The sequence below is a fragment of the Echeneis naucrates genome, chromosome 15 (genome assembly GCF_900963305.1).
Source record: "Echeneis naucrates chromosome 15, fEcheNa1.1, whole genome shotgun sequence".
NCBI lineage: Eukaryota > Metazoa > Chordata > Actinopteri > Carangiformes > Echeneidae > Echeneis > Echeneis naucrates.
The window spans coordinates 8,405,677-8,430,768 of record NC_042525.1 but is presented as its reverse complement, the minus strand read 5'-3'; the positions used below and the strand labels follow the sequence as shown (position 1 = coordinate 8,430,768).

Genomic DNA, 25,092 nt, shown 5'->3' with positions numbered 1-25,092 from the left:
TGTGGGCGGAAATTAGAGCTAAAATTTAACTCAAGTTTTGCCAGGTGGCTGGAAACACTCACTCATCTTCATCCAGGTCACGATGCTGCTGTAGCCAATCCCAGCTCACATCGGGGGAAGAAACCGGAGCACCCAGAGGAAACCCACCCAGACACGGAACATGCAAACTCTGCACAGAAAGGACCCAGGCCGGGAACCAAACCCACAACCTGCTTATTGTGGGGCAACAGCGCTAACCACTATGCCGCCATGCTGCCCGGCTGGAAACACAATTCCAAGTAATTTATTTTTATTGAATATGTGTGCTGAGTGCTAGGAGATATCGAGAAATGTTGACTGATGCCATACTGATCTGTCAGGGATGTTATGTTGTTATTTTGTAGCCATCTTCAGTGTCAGTTATGGGGTCAATTAATTAGAAAATGGTCTCTTTACCGGAGGCTTCGTTATTTCCTCTGAGAGAATAGTTTTCACACACAGACACAGCAATGCCAAACACATGGGAAAAACAAACAGACTTGTATGGATAGTGGCAGTAGGAGTGGATAATTAGATGGAGACATGGGATGTCCTGTTTGGGAGGCCACGAGAAACCTTTAAAATGGAAACAAAAGGAATATTTATTTTCCACTAAATTTACCAACGGGTGTCCCCGTTCATACCTCGGTGTTGTAAGCCAGGCTCTGCAGTCAGCGGGTGAAGTCTCTGCCAATTAGCACACAGAAAACAGTTTTATTCACTTCCTCTGTTGCACTGCGCTCCCTCTTGATAAAAATCTGCCAGCACTCAGGTTGTAAGTTGACCAGCTTTGGTTGAGCTCTTTTGTCTTTCACTCACTTTCACTTCAAAAAAACAAAAAACAATCACCTGCTGTAAAGAGTAACAAAGAAAACATCAAGTTAAACAAAAACAAACAAACAAACAAAAAAAAAGACAACACATTGTTAAAAGCACACACATTTAAGTTTAATTAATGAAAAGAGTGGAAGTTTGGTAAACATTTTGTCGGTGGCACTACATACATTCAGCATTATTTGGGAGTTTTTCAGTTCAATCCCACCATCTGTAACAAAAAAGCAAACATACAGAACCCAACTGGGGATTTTCTTAAGTTTTTGCACCAGTTCAATACAACAGAGACATTATGTTGTTTACAATTACATATTCATGTATACAGTTCATATGATGGAAAATCTGTGTTTCCGGTCATGTGACCAGATAACTGAATTACATCTCAATATAGCACAAGCACCACTAAGATGTCTACCAGGAAGTTGAATGCACCAGTCCAGTATAGATCAGCGCAGAGGAAGGAAAGGAGACATGAAAAGAAAGCCACATTGGAATAAATATGCACCTTTATGAGGCACAACGCCTAAGAATTACAGTGACTGTTCATCAGTATCCTTTATGAAATCTTCTTTTAATGTTATTGTACACCACTGGGATCACATCAACAGCATGTAAAACAAAGTTACCATGGGCAGCAATATGAATAGGAGCTCTGTGATGTGGCATTGTACTGAGAGCTGCGACCTGAGCCTGCAGCCTTTCACACTATAGAGACTTTGAACATTTAGATCAGCAAAATGGATAAACACAATCCCAATCTGCAGGGAGAACAGTGTTTTAAGCCATCCTGATGGACTGTCACTTATTCAACAGTATGTGATTTCTATATCTTACATTGGAAACTAAATAACAGCTAAAAGTTACCACTTCATGAGTAAGCATAGGTCATATTTATCTATACACATTTATACATTCAGGTATGACTGTTGTGTTCACTGTAATTGGCACCATTTCTTCTTTTTTTGTGTGGATAGCCAGTCAGAACTGACAGACACTGAAATGTCCAGACTTTTCTTATTTATTATCTGTCATTAATAAGCTTATAACGCTCCATCCAGATCTAGGATGACACCATGGTCATTGTCCACAGGGGCAACTTCATCCTATTTCTTCTGGCTTGACAGCAGCTTATGATCAGTTGAGCTTGACTACTTTTAATTCCGTTGAACTAAAAACACCATCCTTCTATGGCGAACAACTCTCAAATTAAAATGATAGAAATACAACCCAGCACATAAACAAAAAGAACATGAAAACAATCAGAAGCCTTTATGTGTGGTATGGTAATTACAAGGTAAATTTGAAGGGGACATCTTTTAGTCCCAGCTCCTGCAGCGAATGGAGGAATGTCTGAGGCAGAGAGGAGAAAAACACTGTCTTGATGTTACAAATACCTTACAGATTTTTTTTTTTTTTTTGCTATTTTTTTTAAATGAATTATTTAAGTTTTTTCATCTTTTTGAAATTTTTGAAAACCTTTGAAAGTCAGCAACATTTCGGCCTTTTGCTTTCTACAGGAAAACGCCTTTAGATAAAATAAATAAGAACAAGCACAGACTCTCATGAATTAGATGTAATATTCACATGGAAGACAACATATACAATATTAAACATATTTCTAGACCAATACTGCCTCCTATACAACAAGGCCAACCTGCTGCTGTATTTTTGGCCAATTAATGTAATTACCTTGTTGGAGCAAGTAAGATCAACAAATAAAAACACCTAGGGAACCAACCGAATGCCTTTCCACTGGTCCCAAAGCTTCCAGAAACAGACTTACTCTTTAACATAGAAAAATACTATACCAAAATGAAATACAAATATATATATATATATATATATTAGAATCTGTTAGGCATTTCTATATAAAGGGTTGTTGGGGAGGGATCACGTACAGCTAAAGGAGTTAGGTTGCATCATGAGAAACAAAATATAAAAAAAATAAAAACAAATCAATATGAAAAATTAGACACAACAAAACAAAAATCAGAAGATGATTCTGCAACCTTTTGTTTTGTAATAAGATTGAATGATATTCAGAAGAAGCTCTACATACTTGTTGGCAAACTCTTCTCCACACATGCAATAGTTTGCACAATTTTAATACTGCAAGCATCAACAGGAGCCTGGATAAATGGCCTCCTGCTCAGAAGGGACGGGATTATACAAATCATCCTAACCCTGAGGCAATGCATGCTTGGTGACAGATAAACACTCGGCCCTGCCAGCATCAGCTTGTTTTTTTTTCTTGTATGAACAGAACTGACAGTTGCACCTCACAAGCTCTGTCACTTTTATAAGTGGCAAGACTGCGCGTATGTATGTATGCCATGCATGTGTGATCATTTTCTTCAGAGAGGTGTATGACTGCCATTTTCAGTGCTGCCAGTCAGTGTCGTCTGTAGTTTTATGGAGTTTTTCTATTACGGTACCTCACAGCAAACAACTGTGACCCCAGACCACCTGGCCTCCAAGCCACGACCCCCGCACTGGATTATGTGCAGCTCTAACTCTACCTTCTTTGTTCCCTTCTACATGTGCATGTGTGGATGGATGACTGTATCCTGGCAGAGAATTTGAACTCAACCCACACTGTACCCAGCCCAGTCCAGGTAACCCAGCCAAGCTCAACTCAAGATAGCTTTGCCAAGTCAAACGGTCCAGCTCTCTTCGTTTCCCTCTGTTTCTCTCATTTTCGTCTGCCTCTCTTTTGCATTCTTAGCCAGGCTGGACGCCACCGTCCTCACTGCCTCCACAAGGTAAAGATTGTAGATGGATGGGGAACTCAGACTGGGTAAATCGGGTTGTAGGGATGCCTCACTCTGAATGCAACTCCTTTGAATTCTCTGGACCCCTTGGAACAATGTTGCAGATGCAATGGTTTTGTTGCTGATGTTGTCACTTCTACATTGTTGCTCGTGATGTTGGTTTCTCTGTGTTACTTGTAGGTCACACACCCTTGGAAGGGGAGGAAATGTCCTATTTTACAAACATTGTTGTCCATAATATATAGATAGAGGTTTTATATATATTCTTTATAATCTCTCTTTCTTGCTCTCTTTCCCTCGCTTTCCTCCAGTCCTCTCTCCTCCTTCCTTTCTTTCTTCCTTCCTCTCTATCTTCTGCTCTGCGGCAGCGTCAGAAAGTGTGAGTGAATGGTGCTACATGCAGCCCACGCAGCCACACTTGATGGTCTTTTCCACTTCCTCGCTGAAGGAGGTGCCATCGCTGCACTCGAAGGTGTATTTCCGGCGCTTCATTCTCTGGCTGGCACAGCAGGCCCCCGTGTCACAGGCTCCGGTACACTCCACCCAAGACACTACGCGTGTTGTCTGGCAGATGGCGTAGCCTCTCTGTACCTGGTAGAAGTCCCGCACAGGCTCCCCCCGGCACTCAGACTCTGGAAACAGGAAACAAGGAACCACCCCCATACTTGATATCAGACCTTTTTTTTTTTTTTAATCCTATTTTTGTGTTTTTGATCACACCAACCTGTGTCACAAAGTTCCCCAGTGTAACCGCCTTCACAGTGGCAGTATGCGTCTCCTGTGTCTGAGATCTGGCAGCGGCCATGCTTGCAGGCCAGGCGGCGGCAGGGGTTGAAGAGCTCTCCCTGTTGGTTACACAGGGCACCGCGGTAACCTTCCACACACTCACAGCGGTAAGACTGAGTGTCCAGAGGGATGCACTTTCCATGGACGCATCTAGTAAGAGATGATACCGAAGAAAATATGATTTTTTTTTTTTCCTTTGAATTCTAGCACGATGACTTTTCAGCACAAAAAAAAAATCCCAAATATTACTGACAAAAAAGGACTACCTTGCTGTGCCTCCACTCTGTTCAATGAAGGGTATTATAAAATATTCGCTGATTATTAATGGTAGAAATGATACTGTCAAAATAACATTTATCCAAGTTCTCCCTTTGAGTACTATTTTAAGGTATCTGTGCAAAATTTTCTGCCAGATTTTAACTTCTGCTTCATCATCTTTCAGATTTGTCTCAAAATCACTTGGATCTGTTGGTTCTAAAGTAAAATACCTTCTTATACACACACACACACACACACGCACATTGTTGCATTAGTGTTAACTGTGTGTTGATATGCTAATATTTCAGTTGCAGGAGCTGTTTTATATACATTATCCTGATAAAATGTGTGCTTTTACTTTGGTAAGGTGTGAATGCAGGATTTTCTTTGCAATAGAACGTCTTAATATGTGCTATTTGGCACTATTATATGAGAAAACAATGGGCACAATTTTCCTGATTTTCAGAATTGCGTTGCTTTCAGTAACGTACTTGCTGCCCTGGCAGGGGTTGGTAGCAGGTTGGTCACAGTGTGGCCCGCTCCAGCCTGGCTGGCAGTGGCACACTGGTCCCTGGATCCCATCAGGCTGGCAGATGCCATGTACACAGTAGATCTTCTTGCAGGGCTCACAGCCCGGTACCACGCCAGGCTTCATCTGGGTCTTTGTAAAGTCCTGGAGCTCATTGTTGATGTACAGGTTCTGGATACAGCCATGAAAACTAGAACCATTCTGGATCTGCCAGAGACGGAACGCACCCGAGTGTACATCCACTGGCATGCCTGCAGGAGGAGAGAGAAAACAGATGCTGTTTATGTGTGAGGATGTGCATGCTGGACCACAGACAGACAGCTAACACAGGGCTGGTATGAGCATAATGGAGGAAGGAGTTTTCAGACAGGTGTCCCCACAGTGCATATACAGCATGTCAAATTAATATTAGCAGTTCTTTTTCAAATTGACTTTGATATTTTGCATGTGCACTACAAGACACAAAATCCTTGAAAGAGGACAGCACAAGGCAAAGAGGTGTGGGAAAGGTCTCCTGTAGCGTTGAAAGAATGAGGCACAGCACAGCACAGCACAGCACAGCACAACACAACACAACACAACACAACACTGCACAGCACTGACGCAACAGCAGAAATTCTGAGCCACTCCTGAGCAAACCATCATGTCAATGCTACTTACATGAAAACAAATGAGACAGGCCTTGTTTTTTTCATAAATAAGTGAAATTTCAAAATTTGGACTTCCAATTGTTGTCAATTTTTGTCAAGAGTGGCTAAATCACACACCACAAATAGATACAGTTACAATTTATGCAAGCAAAACCATGCAATTACAGCACAGGTCTGAAGACTGTGTCTGGTAGTTCTTCTGGTAGTCACTAGGGGGTGTAGTCTGCACACTGTAATAAAATGTGCTGTGATTAAAAATAGCTTCATTTGACAACGGTCCTGTGTGTGTCTTATTTATTCACCATACGTCGTCGTGTCATTTTAAGGATTATCTGTTGAGCTTGAATCTGGTGTATTTAGAAGTCCATGCTTATTTAGCTATTGGTTAATGCATCGCTAGCAAACACAGTCCTGACTTGGGGTGAGAATGGTGTGGGTGGGGGGCACGGTTTTGGGGGAGGTAGCACGGGGTTGCATGGTTAAGGGGAGGGGTTGGTTGCAGTGGTGACAAAGCGAGGGGGAGGGGCGGTGATTGACAGTAGTGTAGTAGTTAAGAGTGCCTGCAGAGGAGGGAGGTGTGTTCTGGAGAGGGCCCCTACCCCCCACGTATAGCGGAGCCTCCCTGTTGAGGGGCCGCACCGCCCCAAAGCTGTCCATTGTGGTAGGGAGACCCCCGTCAATAGACAGGTTCACCATCTGATCAAAGGTCACCAGCTCCACTGTGTGGAACTGACCATCATTGATGGTCTCAGTGCTGGAAAAAGGAAACAGATTCAGCATAAGTTAGTCAGTAGTATGGAATCAGTGTTGACAGGCAAGTTGAGGTTTTTGCAGCCACATGCCACCTTACCTGTAGATGGCATGTCCTGGTTGGCTGCCGGGGTCGTAGCTGACTTTGACATGACCTTGGTAGAGCTCCACAGCAATATGATCATTGTCTCCATTGTATAGCAAAATACCATTATCCTCAGCTGTTGACACCTGTAGGGAGACAATGCTTTGGCTTGTGAATTTGAATTATTCAAATTTTAGAAATGTGATATCAACAAATAAAAAACTTCACACATTAATACACTATCATTACCTGCAGGGTGATGTTAGCTTGAGGCCAGTTCTTGAGGTCAGAGAGCAGCAGGTAGGAGTCTCTGTCAATGAAATTGACACTGACCAGCTTCTCGCAGCGTGGGCCCCCAAACTCTGGGGGACACTGGCAGAGAGCCCGTCCACCTCGCTCCACACAGGGGGCGTTGTTCTGGCAGTCAGCCAGCTCACACAGGGATAGCGGAGATGGGGGAACTTCACAAAGCTGACCACTGAACATAAAAATGGAGTGCTGGATCAGTCTGGGGAGCCGAGCAGACTCGAGTAAATCCTGTGTATTTTGGATTTGTGCTCGTCTCACCTGTATCCTTCAGGACAGATGCAGGAGTATCCGTTTAGCTCGTCCACACACTGAGCTCCATTCTGACAGCGGTGCTCCACGCAGTCATTATAGTTTATACTGCAGTATTCACCAACATAACCAGGAGAGCATACACACCTGCAATACACAAACACAGTGCTGGAATCAAGACAAGCTTGGACAAAGCTACAGCACCTCCAGCCCTGTATATTACATATTTCTAAATATAATGCAACATCATTTTTCAGTGTATCTGATGCAGCAGCAGGAAATTCTTACTTGGGTCCAGCAGAGGTGATGAGGCAGGTAGACTGATGTTGGCAGGGGCTTCGTTCTGGGGCACACACATCCTCCATTTCTTCACACATCTCTCCTACACAGAGTCACATTTGAAAAACTATCAACTTTTGTACAACACAGAGCAAGAGCCATCCAGCAAAGTCAGCAAATCAGGAAGGTCATTCAGTATTAATTACTACAGCAGGATTAGTTCATGATTATTATTCTTTTTTTTAAATTGAAGGTAGACATGGAAACAAACAAACAAAGTAGACGAGTGTGTTGAGTTGGAGTAACCTGTGTAGTAGGGGGGACAAAAGCAAGTGTAGTTGTTGACTCCATCGATGCAGGTTGCTCCGTTGTCACAGTAGTTGTCTTCACAGTCGTCAATGTTGGTTTGGCACATGGGGCCCTCAAAGCCCAGTGGACATATGCAGCTGTCAGAGGACACACAATCATAATGTTTCCTCATCAAGTTCTTTATGAAACAACATTTAAATCCTTCGCTGCACTCATTTCCAGTCAAAGTAATTCGATATAGTTAGTCTAATTCCTTCTCTCAAAAAGTAACTGAGTGAGTAATTCTGTTACACCAGTATGCAAAGTAAGTAGTTACCAGATTTCGAAACCTCACCTGTACTGTCCCTCCTCATCCTCGCTGACTTGGCAGGTTCCTCCGTTAGCACATGGTTTACTGGCACAGGGATTCAGAGCTGTCTCGCAGTTCTTGCCCTGAGACCAAACACAGGCATTGGAAAACACTGACATTACCCCTGTGTTACCCTGAAGTAGACATTCACAAAGACGTGTGTGGCATTGTGTAGCTCTGACCTTGAATCCTGGAGGACAGCTACACCTGTAGATCTCCACCAGGTCACTGTGACAGATGCCTTGGTTCAGGCAGGGGCTGGACAGGCAGGGGTTACACTTGGCCAGCACTGCAGTGTCCACATCCCCTGAGGAAACACCAGAACAATAAGAGTCAATTTTACGTGGATGGTAGTGTTACTGGGATTACACTTCCATGTCCAACACGATAACTCACCTGTGCATTCAAACTTCTTTGCTGGTGTGGTGAGCAGCAGTTTTCCCTCCATGCCCTGTGGGCCAGCACAGCGGGCGATGCCAGGCTCTTTGTAGCCAGTCTTCACCCAGTCAGACAACCAGCGCAGGCGACAGTCGCAGTACAACGGGTTGGCACCAATCGCCCTGACAGAGCGGAAAACTTCTAAATGATACTCTTCAACCTCACGTAGTTCAGCAGGAAAGTCTGGTCATGCCACTGCAGCCCTTCGCCACCAGATGTCTCTACAGCCTCAGGTAAAAAACTCAACAGTCCCCTATAACTAAAATACTGCTTCTCTCACAATAAAACTGATTTTATGGTTAATACTCAATGCCAATTTGTGCCAGACGCCATCTAGAGGAGGGCCTCTCAATTATAAGCAAAGGTGTGAACAGACGGCACTCTTAACCTCCTCTGTCATGGTGGCCAGGAATCAATGGCACTCTGTCCTCCTGCTAGATGCACAAACACTCCTAAATCGATGCTGTTCCATTACGGCGGAGCACAGATTCATCTTTCAGGCCGGCCCAAAAGCTGACACCTGACATCTGCTAACATGAAAGCTACTTGACTGTGACTGGGGATCAATGGCTCCCTCTCCATCCTTTCCTTCCCCCTGTTTTCATGCAGCCTTGAATTGTGCCTAGCTGTACAAAAAAAACGTCTTTGTTTAGTTCTATGTGTCCTCCCCTGCCTCCTCTATTACTCTGACACTGATAGGTCTATTGATTAGTGACCGTCACGGGATGATGCAGGTTTCTCGGCTGGATGGCAGAGGGCACACAGCCGAGGCACTCCCTCGCAGCGTCACACATGACCCCAAATCCATGTGCAAATGGCTACAACATCACACAAGCCGACGAACACACAAAATTACAGACATAAATAAACAAACCAAAACAAATACTGAAGTCCACAGACCATGGAGAATGTGTGTGTGTGTGTGTGTGTGTGTGTGTGATTCAGAGATGTCAGGGGGAGATGAGACAGTAGAGGGGTCTGTGTGCTGCTCCGACCACACGACTGTGGCTGATTAACGGAGGGCTCGGCTCATGTGGAGCCAACCATAGAGGACTACAGACAGGCCATTGTGAGCCACACTCTCTGACTGTCTGACCAGACCCCCTCTGTGCCTGTAAGTGTGTGTGCGCGTCTGGAGACTACACAAACTTAGTGCAGATGGTATCACATAGGCCGCTACTGGGGACTAAAGTTTTGTGTGTGTGACTACTTACAAGTGGGAGAGAGATGCCACATCATTGAAGATGCCATCAGGAAGCTCTGAGACTTCGTTGCCATGGAGAGACCTTCGGAGTGATGGATGGAAAAACGACAAAGAAGAAAAATGAACAACCACGAACATATTTCCTTTCAAGAGAGAAACTTAAACAGCAACTCTTTTCATAACCAATAAATCCAGTGAGTCACTTTTAAAGTAAAAAAGCAAAACATTTGTTCCTTCCAGCTTCTCAAGTGTGAGGATTTGGTCCTTTCCGTTGACACAGTATTGAATATCCTTGGATTTTGAACTGGTGGTCTGACAAAATGAACAATTTGAAAATGTTAGCTTGGGAAACCGATCACCATTTAATTCATTTTCCCAGACTTTACAAGGTAAACTGTGAATAAAGAAGTCCAATTGACCTGTCATGAAAAAGAATGATAGCTGCACGCCAACATGCAACACTTTGTATTTGGGCAACTAAAAATGGGAAATGCAGAGGAGTATTTTAGTATTGTGTTGGCATTCTGAACGGGTGGTAGGTGGTTTGTATTTCTGGTCGAGCCATGTGCAGCTGGCAAAGATGTGAAGCACTGTAGCACTGTAAGTCTGGAAAAGACTGGTGTCAAGTTTCTATATGTCTGGCTGGCAGGGCCAACAAGGATACAGAAGGGGGGGCAGAGTTGCACCACATGCAGGACAAAGACGACCAAAAAAAAAAAAAGAAAATTAGCAATTTTGTGTGTGGGCACAGATAAACTTGATGTTTTCTGTTGGTGAAAACCAACACGGCTTAATGGCTTGATGACGGATGGCTTCTGTAATCCACCGGGTCATTACCACCTCCGGCCCCTCAGCTGACCACATGCTAATGTTACCACAGCTCAATGCACGGTGTCGACACATGACACATCTGCTCTCTATGCCTGGATGAAGAAGACTGATGTGTGAACAGACTTTGAAATCCAACGTCCTTCACTGGTTGATCTGCGAATCCCCAGTGAGGCGTGGAAGAGTCGCGGGTCGAAAGTGTGTGGAGTGTGGAGTGGGTCAGTTTTGGTGAGGTAGAGCTGTGCTTGAGTACAAAAGGGAAAATACAAATACAATGCATTACGGTAGTTGGAGAACAGTTCGGACACTGAGGGCATGAAGCCAGCAGCAGTGTGCCAGCCAGGCAGAAATCTCATGGGAGAAAGGAGTCAGGGAGTCTCCAGGAAGAAACCTGATCCACTCTCTGACTAACCGTCTCTCTGTTTGACTCTCTGTGACTTCTTGCTTTTCTTTTCTACAGCTGTATATCGTTACATCACTCCATCTTTTCCAATGTTAACTTATCTCTGGCCTGGCGCAATTCACACAATGGAATTACATTTGATGTGTCTGCACAGGCAGAAATGATGCTTTTTAATTCAAAATGCAGTCAACACATGTACACAGACTTTGTCACCTGCATCTTAATAATGTTTTTTAAGTTTTTGCGAGGCCTCTGAGCTGTTTTGGGTTTTTGCTTTGGGTTTTGTGTTGACAATCATGTAATACTGACATTTTCTCACAGGACTGCGTCCAACAGCCGTTTGAGAATATGTCTCTGATGATTATGACTGTTCCAGCTTATACTTTGTTGACTTCTTCTTTTTTTTTTTTTTTTTTAAAACATACTCTTTTGTACACACTTTCTGTCTCGGAGCTTCCCACCCAAACCCTGACGGGCTACACCCTAGTGCTGTCTCAGCTCACTTACCTCACACCTAATACCCAGCAGGCCAATTAGCAGCTTATTAATCTTCAGCTCAAACCATAACCATCACACACACACACACAATCACACACGCTCACACCAAACCACACCACATCTATGCCAGGCTGTTTGAAGTCATGCGCGTTAATGATTTTTCTCCTCTTTACTGCTCTGTAAAGCTGAAGGTGCTGCTTTATAGCAGCGTGTTTGTGAGCACACGACTGTTCCCCTGCTTGTAGTCAGCTTTGGCGTCGCACTGTGGTTTCTATGAAACTACCAACTCTGAACTTTGAACTTTGTGGAGTCTTAAAGTTGAAACTATAAAATGGAGCTCATTGTCACTTCAGCTTTGTTGCACCCCCACTGCCACTGCCAAAAAAAAAAAAAAAAGCCACGGCACCAATTGACATTTAATGGGAGACGTATGATTGATCATGCAAGCAGTAAAGACATCAAAGTTTTCTACTTCATTTGGACTCATCTGGTCTGATCGAGACAAGAAGGTAGTCCAGACACACACATTTATGTGTGTGTGTGTGTGTGTGTCTGTGTGTGAGCTTGTCGCTTGCAGCTTATATGGTGTGTGTGGTGTTGGGGGAGGGCCTCACATGGCGTCTAGCACACTTGTACAGCGAATATTTTAGAAGTAAAGGTGGCGTGAGTGAGTAAGAGCAGAAATAACGGACACAGCTTCATTAGAGATCAAAGCAAAGCGCCCCGGCTGGCGAGGCGGCATCAGCTAATGATGACCGAGCTTCACACTCATTCCATGCTAGAAGGGCCCTTTCGCTTTGTTTCTCGTAATGATCAGGCGCTTTAATCGAATCCCACCGTAAAAAGAGGCTTTGTTGAAGCTTTGTTGTCTGTAGTAAAAAGTGTGCCTGTTACGAGCACACATGGAAGGCCGATAGGTCTACTCCCACACACATACTAACCGGCACAAAGCCAGCAAATGACAAACATGTAGGCTATGAATTCAGGAACCAGTGCGCACACACAGATGCATACATAATCTCATATGGAGCGTGGAGTGCTGCTGGGCCTCGTCTCTGTTTCTCCCTGGCAGAACTAAACTGTACATTTGAGTTAAAGTGTGAGGCACCCAGCTGCTGTATCTTTGAATGTTGGTCCAGAGATCGGTTTGGTCTCGTCATCTTTCTGTCAGATGCATTTACATTCTACATCTCAGTTATTTAGCAGACCAATTTATCCACGGGGAGTCCATGGTCACCAAGAGTGCACAATCAAAGACTTCATAACTTCATAAAAACCCAGAGGCACAGTCGAAACAATTATGGTTAGCGAGGGCAAACTTTCTCCGGTAATCAGTGTCAGGGTGATTTTGTACAGTGGGTTGTGGGGGCGCGTGTTTGGCCCTGACGCTGAAGCGCTGATGAGCTCGGGGTGCTTGGAGATGAACAGACTGTGCAGATGTCTGAAGACAAGGTGTGGGCAGAGGTACAGTAGAAGCTCGAACAATGTTGCTGCTGCCATTTGTACAGAGAAAACAAGTCGGAGGTTTTGTGTGTGTGTGTGTATGTGTGTATGTGTGAGAATGAATTCACAAGCTGTCATAACTATTTAGATTATGTTTCAGTCCTCTGGAGTCAATCAAAGATTCTCAGCATCTGCTGCACCGTCTCTGTAGTCAGTCTGAGCAGTAAAAATATCCTCCTTAATAACTCATTTAGTCTCAAAGCGAGTCCTCTGGGTTTTTGAACTCTTTTTTTCAAAATAGCTTCAATTGTTCCAGACAAAGTTGCTGTTTTGAGTGTTCTCTTGAAATTACTTGACAACAAATAACATTTCAAATATTTGATTTGCATGGAAAAAAAGTGTTGTAAATTTTGTATTAAAAATAGGACAAAAATACTTAACCCTAGACTGACATATTAAGATGAATTACACTACACACTAAGTACACACACACACACACACACACACACACACCAGTATGCAGTATGTATGTAAATATCCATATATACTACAATTGCATTTAAATATGAAAATAAACTCACAGCAGACGGAGAGAGTGCAGTCCACTGAAGGCCATTTTGGGGATACAACGCAGGGAATTATAACTGAGGATTCTGAAATGTAAAAGTAATTAAATATATATGCATTATGTAATTTCAGCTGTTTCCATCATAATATCAGCAGAAGAAGGAACGACTGGGCTGAGGGGCTGAGACTGGACTTACAGCGTGGTGAGCTGGCTCATGTTAGCAAAGGACGAGTTTGTCAGAGAGTTGATCTTGTTGTTGCTTAGGTCTCTGAAAGCAAAATTTTAAAAAGGCAAAAGTTTACTTTGCCGCTTTCCTCTTAGAGACAGAGAAAGAAGACAGAACCAAACTTACACAAGCTGTAGGTATTTGAAAGCTGACAGTTCCTTTGGTACAACACTGAACTGGTTTCCATCCAGATACCTGAACAAAGAGACACAAATAGTTCAGTAATGAGTCAGCAGGCGTGCAATGTTCAATTCAGGTCATGATATGAAGCGTATTCTGAGACAGTCTTCAAAAATAACACATTCAACTACTTTTTTTTTGACCCCATGATGTCCATACATTTAAGAACATTAACAAGAATATTTCTTGCAACACTTTTTTTCCTCTACTACTGTCATCACACACACAGACATGTTATAACTGACAAGAGAAAAAAGAGCGACAGAGTGTAGATACCACCCATTAACCCTAACCCACCAAAATTTACTCTACATCCTCACTTGCTGACATTTCCTCCCATTTTTATGAAACATTGCTGGTTTAAAATAAGCACTGCCTTCTTATTTCAAGCTTCAGGATTCTTCTTGTTATTCTGCTCTTTGTCAGCACATAAGTTTTCATTGTGAACTGGTTAGTTGAGGACCTGGAGGCGGTTATTTCAGGATGTCACACTTTTCAGACAGAACACTTTTTCCCAAGCGGTTGCAGCCAATTTAATCTCAGGTTACATTAAACAGCTGAATATTTTGCCCTTCACTAACTTTTTTTCTTGTTCTGACTATGAATATTGTCTCTCGAGCCTAGGAATCATGGTTAGTGTTTATCATTTAACATTTAAACTCCATACACAAAGTGGGTAAGATTATCTCTTCTGTGAACTTTTTTGCAGTCACCTCACTAATTAAATTTTAATTTTCTGTATTGACTTAGATACAAACACTTGCGGGCGCATTCGTGCATGTGTTTGTTAACACGCTGACATGCCTGCAGCGATGCAATCACCCTGCTGACTTCCAACACAAAGTACTACCAGAGGGCTGTCACCTTGATAAATGACCGATTTAGGGCCTGCCCCCTCCGAGCAGAGCTACAGGGGCTTTCTCTCACTATTGTTGTTGACTGCGCTCAAGGCGGGAAGGGCAGAGGACCTGCTGGTAATATGCAAGGGGGGGGTGCTTTGGGTTCAGAGGTAATGATGGGTAATGACGGTGTAGAGGACACTTTGGATAATGATGGAGTAGCAAACTCTCCAGATGACTAGATGAAAGCCCAGAACAGAGGGGCACACCTGGTCACACCTGCTGGGACAATGACAGGCCTTAAGGCTTGCACAGCGTGTGTTCATCCATGTGTGTGTGTGAGTTAGAAGGAACCACTTGAATCGGTATTGGAAAGTTCCAGACCTATTCCCCTCCCTCCCCTTTCCATTGAAAACTGCTCATTAAAATGTCCTCTTGCTCCCCTATACTCCTGTGGACAGGCTTTTGGCCCTCACACAAATATGTGCACACACATACATACACACACATACACGGATCCTTGGCTCTGAGTGTGAGAGTGACATCAGTGCTAGCCCTGAGGGCTGCAGGGAACACAGAAGAAGAATGTCTGAGAGAATAACTGCAGGGTTTATTGACTCCTTTCCTCATCTGCAAGTGATGAGATCTGTCTCTTTGCTTCCACGGTTTTCACTAACTCTTATCTCCTTCATTCCCCTCTAAGCTCCTCTCTACCTTTTTACTGTGTCCATGGGTTTGGCGGTTTCCCTCCCAGACCTGCCTCCATCAAAGCCAAAGAGATGAACAATAATATCGGGAACTCAAGCTGATAAGATATAAATGCAATTAGCATAATTAATTCAGAGGAACTCACAGTTCAGTCACATTTCTGGGGATGCCTTTGGGCAGCGTGTGGAGGTGCTTGTTACTGCAGCGCACCACGGTCTCCAGGCAAGTACATTCACTAGGACACTGGGGTCTGGGCACACAGCTTGACTCCTCTTGGCCTGGGAAAAAAACAAGAAGAAAGAGGGGAGGTATATACCACAGATGAATAACCAGAAGAATGGGGAAGCCTTGGAAAAAAAACAACAACAAAAGAATAAATTGTGCAAATAAATAAATGTAAAATTTAAAAAGACATAGAAAACCCAAACACCAGATACTGCACAAATAATCCATATAAATGATCCATCAAGCTTACAGTAAGACATTAAGACAGTGAAAAAAGAGGAAGTGAAAAATTCAAAAAGTAAAAAAAAAAGGATAGAGGGAGAGGAGCCTCGCTAATGTAATATCGACCAGCAAGAGCAAAGAATGGAGGCTGCCTGAGGCCTGAAGATAAGTCTAACATTAGTTCAGGTGTAAATAGGCTGACTGGTCAATAAGGCAAATAGCTCAATAGCTCCACTCAGCCCAGCATCGACCAGAAAGTCAGGAACTGCTGAGCAGCAATCTATTCAGTACACAAAAGAGTCACACAATAGTGGTCATTATTTAAGATCATCTCAGACAGTTTAGCAGTTCTTGCTTATTATGTGCTGTGGAGCAGGGTTCACTGTGAACTCCCTCATCAGTCACATCCGGACAGTTTAGCTTCACACACAGAGGTTGTCACCGTGATAATAAAGATGCTTATCTCCTTTCAAAGAGACAGATTACTTCATTTAAAGTGTAAAAGTGCAACAGAACTTCAAACTGCTCAAATGAGGACATTCAAAGAGAAAGGAAGTCGCAAATCACGATAGCTGGTTGCGTCCACCTACCCTCCTCACAGCGGAAGTCAGGCAGAGCAACATCCTGTAGAGGGATCTCCTTCAGGAAGGCGGGACGCAGACAGCGAGGATTACCTGTGACAATCTTCCTGCTCCTCAGCCAATCACCGAGCCACGCCAGCCGACAGTCACAATTGAAGGAGTTGGCCAAGAGATTCCTGGAAGAAAGGGACAGATTGCAAGATCACTAACTTTAAAAATGCATAATTGACACTGCGAACGTGTGTTTGTGTGTATGTCAGGGACTCACAGGGTCGAGAGGGTCTGTAGAGTGTCAAAGGCTCCAGGAGTGATTGTGGTCAGCTGGTTGTCGTACAGAGACAGCAGGCGGACATTGTGCAACCCCGTGAAACTGTCATTGTGCACACAGCTGATCCTGTTGTTCCTCAACATCCTGAAGAGAGAGAGGATAAAAAGAAGCGCTTCAGCCTAAAATCCGAAATGCCATCTTACATCTTACAAACACCAGCATGCCTTCGTGTAGGATTATATATGTTTGTGCATCGCTCACAGCATTCGCAGTCCCTCAAGGCCACGGAACATCCCACTTCGTACAGAGTCGATCTGATTGGCTGTGAGGTGGAGCTCATTGACAGATGACGCACCTTCAAATGCCCCATCCTCAATCTCTGTGATCTTATTGTTGCTCAGGTTACTGTGGAAATAAAAACATGTCAGAGAAATAATTGCTAACAAGCTATAGAAATCACTCCTGTACTGAAAGGCCAGGTTAAAAAAAGTAAAATTTGAAGTTTAATTTACATTTTCTTGAGTTGAGAAAGGTTCTTAAAAACTCCAGTTGCCTCCAAAGTGGTGATCTCATTGTTGTTAAGGCGGCTAGACAAAAGGTGCAGAATAAAAATTAAAAAATAGTTCTCGATTAAATATCCAGTTAATTTTCATCATCCACAACTTTATATTTCCTTTCATTTTGTCTCATATCTCTGCTAGTTCATATTAATCCCTTACAGCTCAGTGGTGGATGCAGGGATGTGCTCAGGGATCTTGGTGAGTTTCAGGTTGGAGCAGTCCACTACATTTGACTCACAGCGACACTTGGGAGGACAGACTGGGTCGCTGTTACAGGCGTTATTCAAACGGGTGTCTTCTGTGCCTGAGTTGGAAAAAAAGACGCAAAATTGTATATTTTCAGAACACGAAATGACATCAGCCTCATCATGCGCTACACTTTCCCATGATGCTCTCAGTCACGCATCTGCTCCCAACACATGTCAGCAGTTTGTCCCGCTGTGACCTGCAAGGCAGCTTCCCTTGCTAATCGTTAACCTTAGGTGCCCTAAAGAACATCCTGCAGCTCTCCTACTGTTCATTGGTGAGAGACGGATGGGTGAGGGGAAGGGGGTGGAAGGGTGAGTTATTTTAGAGAAGTGATAAAGCGGGAGCAGTGGGGTGAAAAGAACAGTGGAAGGAAAAATTGAGATAGGGATGGCAAAGAGGATTTGGACAGCCAGCTCCAGCACAGCGGAGCAACTGGAGGAGAGAAAAAGACAGAAATGTGGGAGGGAGGTGGATGAAATGATGCACAGGAAGTGTGTGCAGACAGGTGTATTCTAAGGGAAAGCTGGGGAGGAGGCAGAAAAAGGAAGGCATGAGAGACCTTAATGCATCCAAGAAAGAAAAAGGAAGAAAGGAGGTAAAGAAGACAGATGGAAGAAAAATGGAAGGTGGATGGTGGGGGTGCAGAGAGATGCCTGTCCTGTTGGACGAAGAGCAAGAATGAGGCAGCAAGTAGGAGTGTGTGTGCACCTCCTCTGTCTATGAATAGACGTTACGTGCCAAAAAGCATGATGCCAGTTACATCATGGCTGCTTAATAATGGAACAGCGATGGGATCCACTTAGAACATGTGTGTGTGTCTGTGGGAATGTGCATTGTTTTTCAGTGTTTGTGTGTATATGCATGCCATAATGTTCAATCGAAAGAGAACAGATCTGGGTTTTCTGTTAGGATGTCATTTTGGGTCTTGTTTCCTTTTTTTATTTTTATTATTTTTTTTTTGCATGCTCACATCAGTGTACCTCGGCCTGAGGTTTGGAGATGACGTCAGTGGGAGACACTGGTGGGCACGCAGACCACAATCCTGAGCAGGAAAATCTCAAACAACCACGACAGAATCTTACAGTTGGGTATCAAAAATCTGTCGAAATAAATTGAACGGCATGTAAAACCATAACCTAACCCCAAACCCTCATGCTTTACGTTATTAGCCTATGCTTGGACAGCGGGAGAGTGAATTTATGAAGAGGCTTCCCCTGGCTGCCTGTATGAAAAGTTTTGTTGGTTTTTATTTTTTTGGGTGGCTCAGTGGAGCATACAGAAAGTCAGGACACAGTAATGCAGTTCATTAAGGAGTTGTCCTTCCCTATGCAAGACAACAGGACAAGGCATTTCCTGCAGCAGCGGAAGCAATGAAAGTACAGCACAGCTCTTTGATCTTGAAGATGTAGAAGAGCTGGGGGAGATTCATGAGCTTGAGTCATCGTCATCGTTGTCACAAATGCAAAGTGGCGACACTTTTACAGTCAGCAGATTTGGACGAAGCCGGAGAAAACATTGAGGAGAGGGATGAGGTTTTTCCCTCTGCAAGGCGTAAAATGACTCATCGCTGGTGTTGTAGAAGTTTCATCATTCCCTACAGCTTGGATCCTCATTATCAGTGTATTATGGAATTCCTGTGCCGTCAGTGATTGTGTGTTCAGTGTACAATTGTGCGTATTGTGGAGGCTTTTATTGGAATCTTTCGGGGAGGGTGAAATTCTCATTAATCACATTTGGCTTTGATCTTTCCTCTGCTTACATAGTACTTCCATTTGTTCTCTAAACCAGTTTAATCTCATCTTATCACACACACACACACACACACACACAGGCAGACAGAGTTCGACACACATCACTGCTCCTCCTAGTTATTTTCTTGGAAGTGCTCTTGTTAAGAGGTCCGGAAACGTCCACTGATAGAAATCATGGTCCTCTGGTGGGCTTTATTTTCTTTAGCTTTTACTGATAGAAAGGACACACTTTGCTTCCTCTCTGTCTTTTCCTCCCCCTCCTCGCTTTTCTGCCCCTCTTGCTGAGTTACTGTCTGTGCTTATGCCAAAGCAAAGAGCAATGTCCTTTTGACTGTATTTGTAAGGAAAACAGAGCACAACACAAGCTAGCATACTTATGCTGCATTAAAATGCACATATAGGTTCAGCTGCTCGTGGGTCCAATTAGCTTAAAAACCACAAGAGGCACAAATTTGAATTAAATTTCAACTTAAATGTTATTTTGTGTGGAGACCATTTCCTCCAAAGATCATCCTACCGTAAACCACATCGAAAGAAGAGTCCTATTTAATACAACTTAGTCTTCAGTATTTGAATGGAACACTGGCAATTATGGTAGGTGAAAATTCAACTAAAAAAGTGAAATCTGAGAGAATAAAGAGCTGTTTGGCCAATAATTTTGCAATTTTCCTGTTTTTGCTTCCACAACTTTGACAAATTTGTGGTTTTGCTTAAAAATAAAAATAAATATATTTTTCCTCTGTATCATTAATACCAAGAAGAGCAAGGGCAAAACTTGACCCAAGTGCTGATAAACTGAAATTATCCTCAAACCTGTGGGGGAGATGTATTTAAATGAACAATAACGTAATGGAAAAAATGAGGCTGCTAAATGGCTGTAGGTGGATAATTAAAGGAAAGAGGAAGGCAATGACAGGTGTGAACATTTACAGGCCACTCACCTGGGATGAAGTACTGCTCTTTGGCTGTGATCGGAGAAAAAAAAAGAGGGACGGATGTCAGTGAGACCAGTCTGGTCCGCATAGCTGTGGTGTTGCTATGCTTCAGAAAAGTCATATATAAAATGTATATATGACGACACATGACTTATGTATAACACAAATGACAGTCAAACAGAGAAGCACAGGGCTATCTCTGACAAGAACTAGAAATGATGTTAAAAGTTGGTAAATATTTGGCTGTTGCCAAGGAAGCGTGAAATGAGGAAAATAAGGAGACTGAGAAGGAAAGAAAAAAGACAAATTGAGGGGGGAAAAAAAGAGAAAAACACATGGACTGCCTTCCTTACCAGGTCTGGTGAAACAAATGAGGCTATAAAGAAGTGTCAAACCTCAGCAGTGCAGAGAGCCCGGCAGCATAGTGAAGTGCATAAACACTACAGTGGGCACGAGGTTGAGAGGTGTGGACATAGTGAGGCCTGGACGGCAAGGCAGAGGAGTGAAGGGATGAGGGGTCATGGAAGAAACCTGAGCCTTGTGGATGGAAAGCAATGAGCGAGCAGGGGCAGATGGGCGCTGTGATAGACAGGAGCCCGAGACTGGTAGAGGGCAGAGGAATGGTGGGCACATACAGAAACTTTAGCTCTTACACAAGCCTGAGTGATCTCAGCTCACAGTGGTTTGAATGTGAAACCAGACACACAAATGTGGGGGGGGGGGGGGTGGAGAAACAGTGAATGATCCCACCCTGTTTGGCCCCAAGTTTGTCTGGGGAGATATTGATTGAGGAGCACCGGCACAGCAAATGATAGGCCGAATAAAACCTTATGCTAGGAATGATTGCTCATTAAATGTGGTATGAGGTAGAGGGAACAATAAAAGCCGCTCCCAGTGGGGAGAACGAGAGAAGAACGGTGAGAGACAAGTGGAATAAAAACAACAAAGGCTGTCTAAGATAGATAGAGAGACTGAGAGGAGAAATAAGGGGGAAACATTTGCAGACAGCGTCGACAGAGCCGCCGGCCTACCAGAGCAGCGGAACTTCTTGCTCTTGATCTGTCCAATACGTTTGTTTGCGAGTCTGCGAGGGCTGGCGCAGCGGGCGCCGCTGGTCTCAATAGGGTTGGAACGCAGGTAATCTGCCAGCCACTTCAGATTACAGTCACAAATAAAAGGGTTCTGGGCCAGGTGACTGGAAAAGAGAGAGGGAGGGAGAGAGGTGGATAAGAAGAGGGGAAATGTAAGAGAGGAAGCAGAGTGAGGAGAGAGGAGCACACATGAATGGAAAACTTTTTTATATTACATTATATATTATGTGAACATGTCCCACCTAGAACTATAAGAAAATGTTATAGCAGAGGTTGGTGGGAAAGTCTATACAGGGCTGGTTGATAGTTAAATATCATTATTTACTGACTTTAAATTCAACATTATCATAATAAAATGGTCTTGTTAAAGGAAGTGCTTAACAATGTTGTTTATTATCTTGCTTGTTGCCACAAATTTGATTATTGAATATGGTAATTTTTAAACATTTCTTATAGTTTGGTACACTCAGAGAAGAAAACACGAGCCCGTTGTGCTGCTAGTGTATTATTTCTTTTCATATGTGGACACGATTTTTAAAATTTGGTCCGAAACGCTGTGGAAAATATATTAAAACCATTTCTCACACAAAGTTGACATAATAAAGTATCCAGAAAGACCATAACATTGAGTCAGCATCTCTTAGAACGTCAACAGAATGTTAATGGAGGAATCTACGAAACATAATCTTATTGATACTGATATCCTGACTTCAGTGTGTGTTGCCCTCCAAATGATGCAGTTTGGATGACTGTGGGAAGGCTCAGCGTGTATTTTTACCACATCTTCACAATGCAGGCAAAACAAGGAGCTTCTTTTAGACTGGGAGCTTTAAACCCAGTGCCCTATATATGTGAGTGTATGTGTGTTGTGAGCCATGGGCCAGCACCATCCATCAACTTCAACAGGTGTCCTGTACGTCTCATGCTGGCAGATATAGATGGCAGCGCTGAAAAGTGTGTTTCAGACACGGGGGGACATCACAGTGTGGGGTCTGTATTAATAACAGCATGTGTTTCGTCTTTTTTATTGCAACAAAAAAATAAATAAATAAATAAATAAATAAATATAAAAAGGAGGCATTCATTGAGACAGAATCGGTGCTGTCTGAGTAACCGTGGTGGAAAAAGTGGGTGCTGTTTTTGATTTAGAGCTGGCCGTAGAAGTCGTGTGTGTCCGTGTGTTTGTGAAGATGATGGATTTACTTCCTTATCTTCCTCATGATCCGATTCCTGTGTTATTACACAGACCCGTGAGTAAACAATTCCTGTGTTGGCTCATGTTTTATGGTGACGGCTCAGTATGCGTCAGAGCGTTTACAGCAGCTTGTGTGTGTGTGTGTGTGTGTGTGTGTGTGCGTAAGTTTGTTTGACTCACAGGGTCTGTATGGCTCGTAGTGAAGTGAAAGTGCCCTTGGCGAGGGTTTGGATCTTGTTGTCATAGAGCGATAGCAGCGAGAGATTCTGCAGGTCCTGGAAGGCATTGGCACGAACGCAGTGAATCTTATTGGCATTCAGCAACCTGAGAGAAGAAGAAGAGAGAGGGGAGAGGGGGGTAGGGGAGCGCAGCTTGTCAGAGTTTCTTTATGAATTCATTCATTATGCATTCCATCTTGGAAACTATGGACTGGTACAAAATATATTTGAAGGTTATGACTCCTTTACTGAGTGGGAGGAAAGGATGTCTGGTATGTATGTTTGCAGTGTTTGTTCCACTTACAGCAGTTGCAGGGCATAGAGGCCATCGAACACCCCCTTGGGCAGGTCAGTAATCTTATTTCCATACAGGACGCTGGGAAATCACAGCACAGACTTGCTTTAGACACACGTGAAATGACAACTGAGTGCGTATTCACCCTCATACACATGCACAAACGTGGCTCAGGGTCACTTACAGGGAGTTGAGGGAGCGCAGGCCCTGGAAGGCATCAGGAGCTATCTCTGAGATCTGGTTGTTGCTCAAGTCTCTGTTAGGAAGAAGGTCAGAGAACTAGTTAAGCGAAAAAGATTTTTGGGAAAAGGATCAAAGTTCTTCTCTTGTGGGAGGTCTGACCCCACCCTCAGCTGGGTGTCGAGGGTGACTAGGGAAGGCGGAGCGGCCCTTGTCACAGTGCGAATGGGGAGGAAATTTAGTGAGAGCTGGTTGAAGATGAGTTCCAGCCCTCTCCCATATCTAATGGTGCGTCCCTTCAAGGGATTTCATGAAATGGAGCAGACTAGAGCCTTGCTGCCTATCAAAACATTTACTTGTGTTATTTGTGGCCTCTCAGCCAACCCTGGATTTTATACCAGTGTGTGAGAGTAAAAATGGGGCGCAGGGCTGAAATTCAAAGTGAAATACAGTAGCCTGCCTGTGAACATGGCTGTTGTTAATAGGATCCGCAGGCCTCTGCCCACAGGATAACCACTAAGCCTATCTGTCTATGTGTTTATGTGTGTGTGTCTGTGTGCGTAGATGCAATTGTAAATGAGGAACAGTGAGGCAGAAAGAGAGAAAGACAGATGGAGAGAGAGTTAATGGAGTATGTGGACTGAACTCCAGTCGACTGGATACCTTTGAAGGAAAATCATCATGCGGTGAAGTGAAGGGATATTTTCTCATTTGGGGGTAACAGTTAAATAAGTAGCAATTTATCTTCTTGCAGAGGATTGAGGATTCTTGGAAATAAAAACCTTGTCAAAGAGCCAACATCTGCACTGGTTTGTGTCTGTAAACTCAGACACTGCATGCTTTTGTACATGTTGATGTGTGAGGCTTTGGGATGGGTCATATGTGAATCATTTGAAACCAGGACAAGGTGAAAGAGCATTTCCAGGGAGATGAGGACACACAGGGTCAGTCAGGTCAGGGAAAATATTGATTTTCAGATATTTTTTTTTTTTCTTGGAAGAAATTCAATTCTTTATATGAGATTTTTCTTTTTTTTTTTTTACCTGTTAAAAAATATTGTAACCACACTAACTCAAATAGTTCAGATTTACACAGTACAACTTTTAAAAACATGTAACAAGAAAAAAATATATTTTAATTTCATGAGAATAAATATTAATTCCCCTCAAGATTTCACTGGAGCAGCAACAAGATAGCAGCTGCTTCGGTCTATCAACTGTGTTCCCCTCATTTGAACCTCCAATCGTCCCTGGAGTTGGATGATGGAACAGTGAGGAATCCTTCAGGAAGGGCAGAAAAACTCCCTGACCTTCCGTTTCCTCCGTCTTCTTGCTGCTATGTTGGTCGGGCCTGGTGGTGTTGGACTTATGGGTTTGGCTGACTGGTGCGTGCTGGCTAAGCGACCAGACAGCTGGCTAAACGGGCAAAAAAACCCCGCTCAGTCTCAGCTACCAGCCCGTTGATGTTTGCTTGCAGAGTGAAGCGAAGCCTTAGCCCTCATTCCAGCACACTCTCTGTCCCCTCATCAACAACCCAACCGCAGTTTACCATTTGCCAATGCAGGCACAACACACATACGCACAAAGTGGACACAACACTAGCCAGGGGAATACCAGGGCACAGCAATGAAAGATGAGAGCTGTTATTATGCTCATGTAGCATCTGAGTTCTGACTTTCCATGCCACCGCCAGTCTGAGAACAAGAATATGTTCTTTAGGCACAGACAAAATAAATATTTCATGCTCCTCAAGAGGAGAATTACAAGACTGCCAATTGTCCCATCTTTTTCCAGCCCTCAGCGGCTTGTCCT

The 25,092-nt window shown here is 43.6% G+C and overlaps 1 protein-coding gene across 3 annotated transcripts in view; it reads right to left on the bottom strand.

The window, feature by feature from the left end:
• Positions 1-944: 944 nt before the first annotated feature.
• The window catches only part of slit1a (slit homolog 1a (Drosophila)), an 81,866-nt gene continuing 57,718 nt past the window's right edge, over positions 945-25,092 (bottom strand). Inside the window, exons 11-37 of one of the 3 annotated variants that reach the window (XM_029520842.1) lie at positions 23,286-23,357; positions 23,111-23,182; positions 22,769-22,912; positions 21,334-21,497; positions 20,309-20,332; positions 17,527-17,671; positions 17,320-17,394; positions 17,069-17,212; positions 16,808-16,951; positions 16,549-16,715; positions 15,657-15,789; positions 13,911-13,979; positions 13,755-13,826; positions 13,572-13,643; positions 9,829-9,900; positions 8,573-8,736; positions 8,359-8,483; positions 8,162-8,259; positions 7,825-7,964; positions 7,528-7,621; positions 7,249-7,386; positions 6,931-7,159; positions 6,697-6,827; positions 6,407-6,600; positions 5,159-5,447; positions 4,348-4,559; positions 945-4,255 (exon numbers count right to left, since the gene is read on the bottom strand). In XM_029520842.1, the coding sequence (XP_029376702.1) occupies positions 4,017-4,255; positions 4,348-4,559; positions 5,159-5,447; positions 6,407-6,600; positions 6,697-6,827; positions 6,931-7,159; positions 7,249-7,386; positions 7,528-7,621; positions 7,825-7,964; positions 8,162-8,259; positions 8,359-8,483; positions 8,573-8,736; positions 9,829-9,900; positions 13,572-13,643; positions 13,755-13,826; positions 13,911-13,979; positions 15,657-15,789; positions 16,549-16,715; positions 16,808-16,951; positions 17,069-17,212; positions 17,320-17,394; positions 17,527-17,671; positions 20,309-20,332; positions 21,334-21,497; positions 22,769-22,912; positions 23,111-23,182; positions 23,286-23,357 (3,622 nt within the window). In that variant the 3' untranslated portion in view covers positions 945-4,016. The remainder of the gene's footprint in view (positions 4,256-4,347; positions 4,560-5,158; positions 5,448-6,406; positions 6,601-6,696; positions 6,828-6,930; positions 7,160-7,248; positions 7,387-7,527; positions 7,622-7,824; positions 7,965-8,161; positions 8,260-8,358; positions 8,484-8,572; positions 8,737-9,828; positions 9,901-13,571; positions 13,644-13,754; positions 13,827-13,910; positions 13,980-15,656; positions 15,790-16,548; positions 16,716-16,807; positions 16,952-17,068; positions 17,213-17,319; positions 17,395-17,526; positions 17,672-20,308; positions 20,333-21,333; positions 21,498-22,768; positions 22,913-23,110; positions 23,183-23,285; positions 23,358-25,092) is intronic. The other 2 variants (XM_029520843.1, XM_029520844.1) reach the window with 2 other exon arrangements.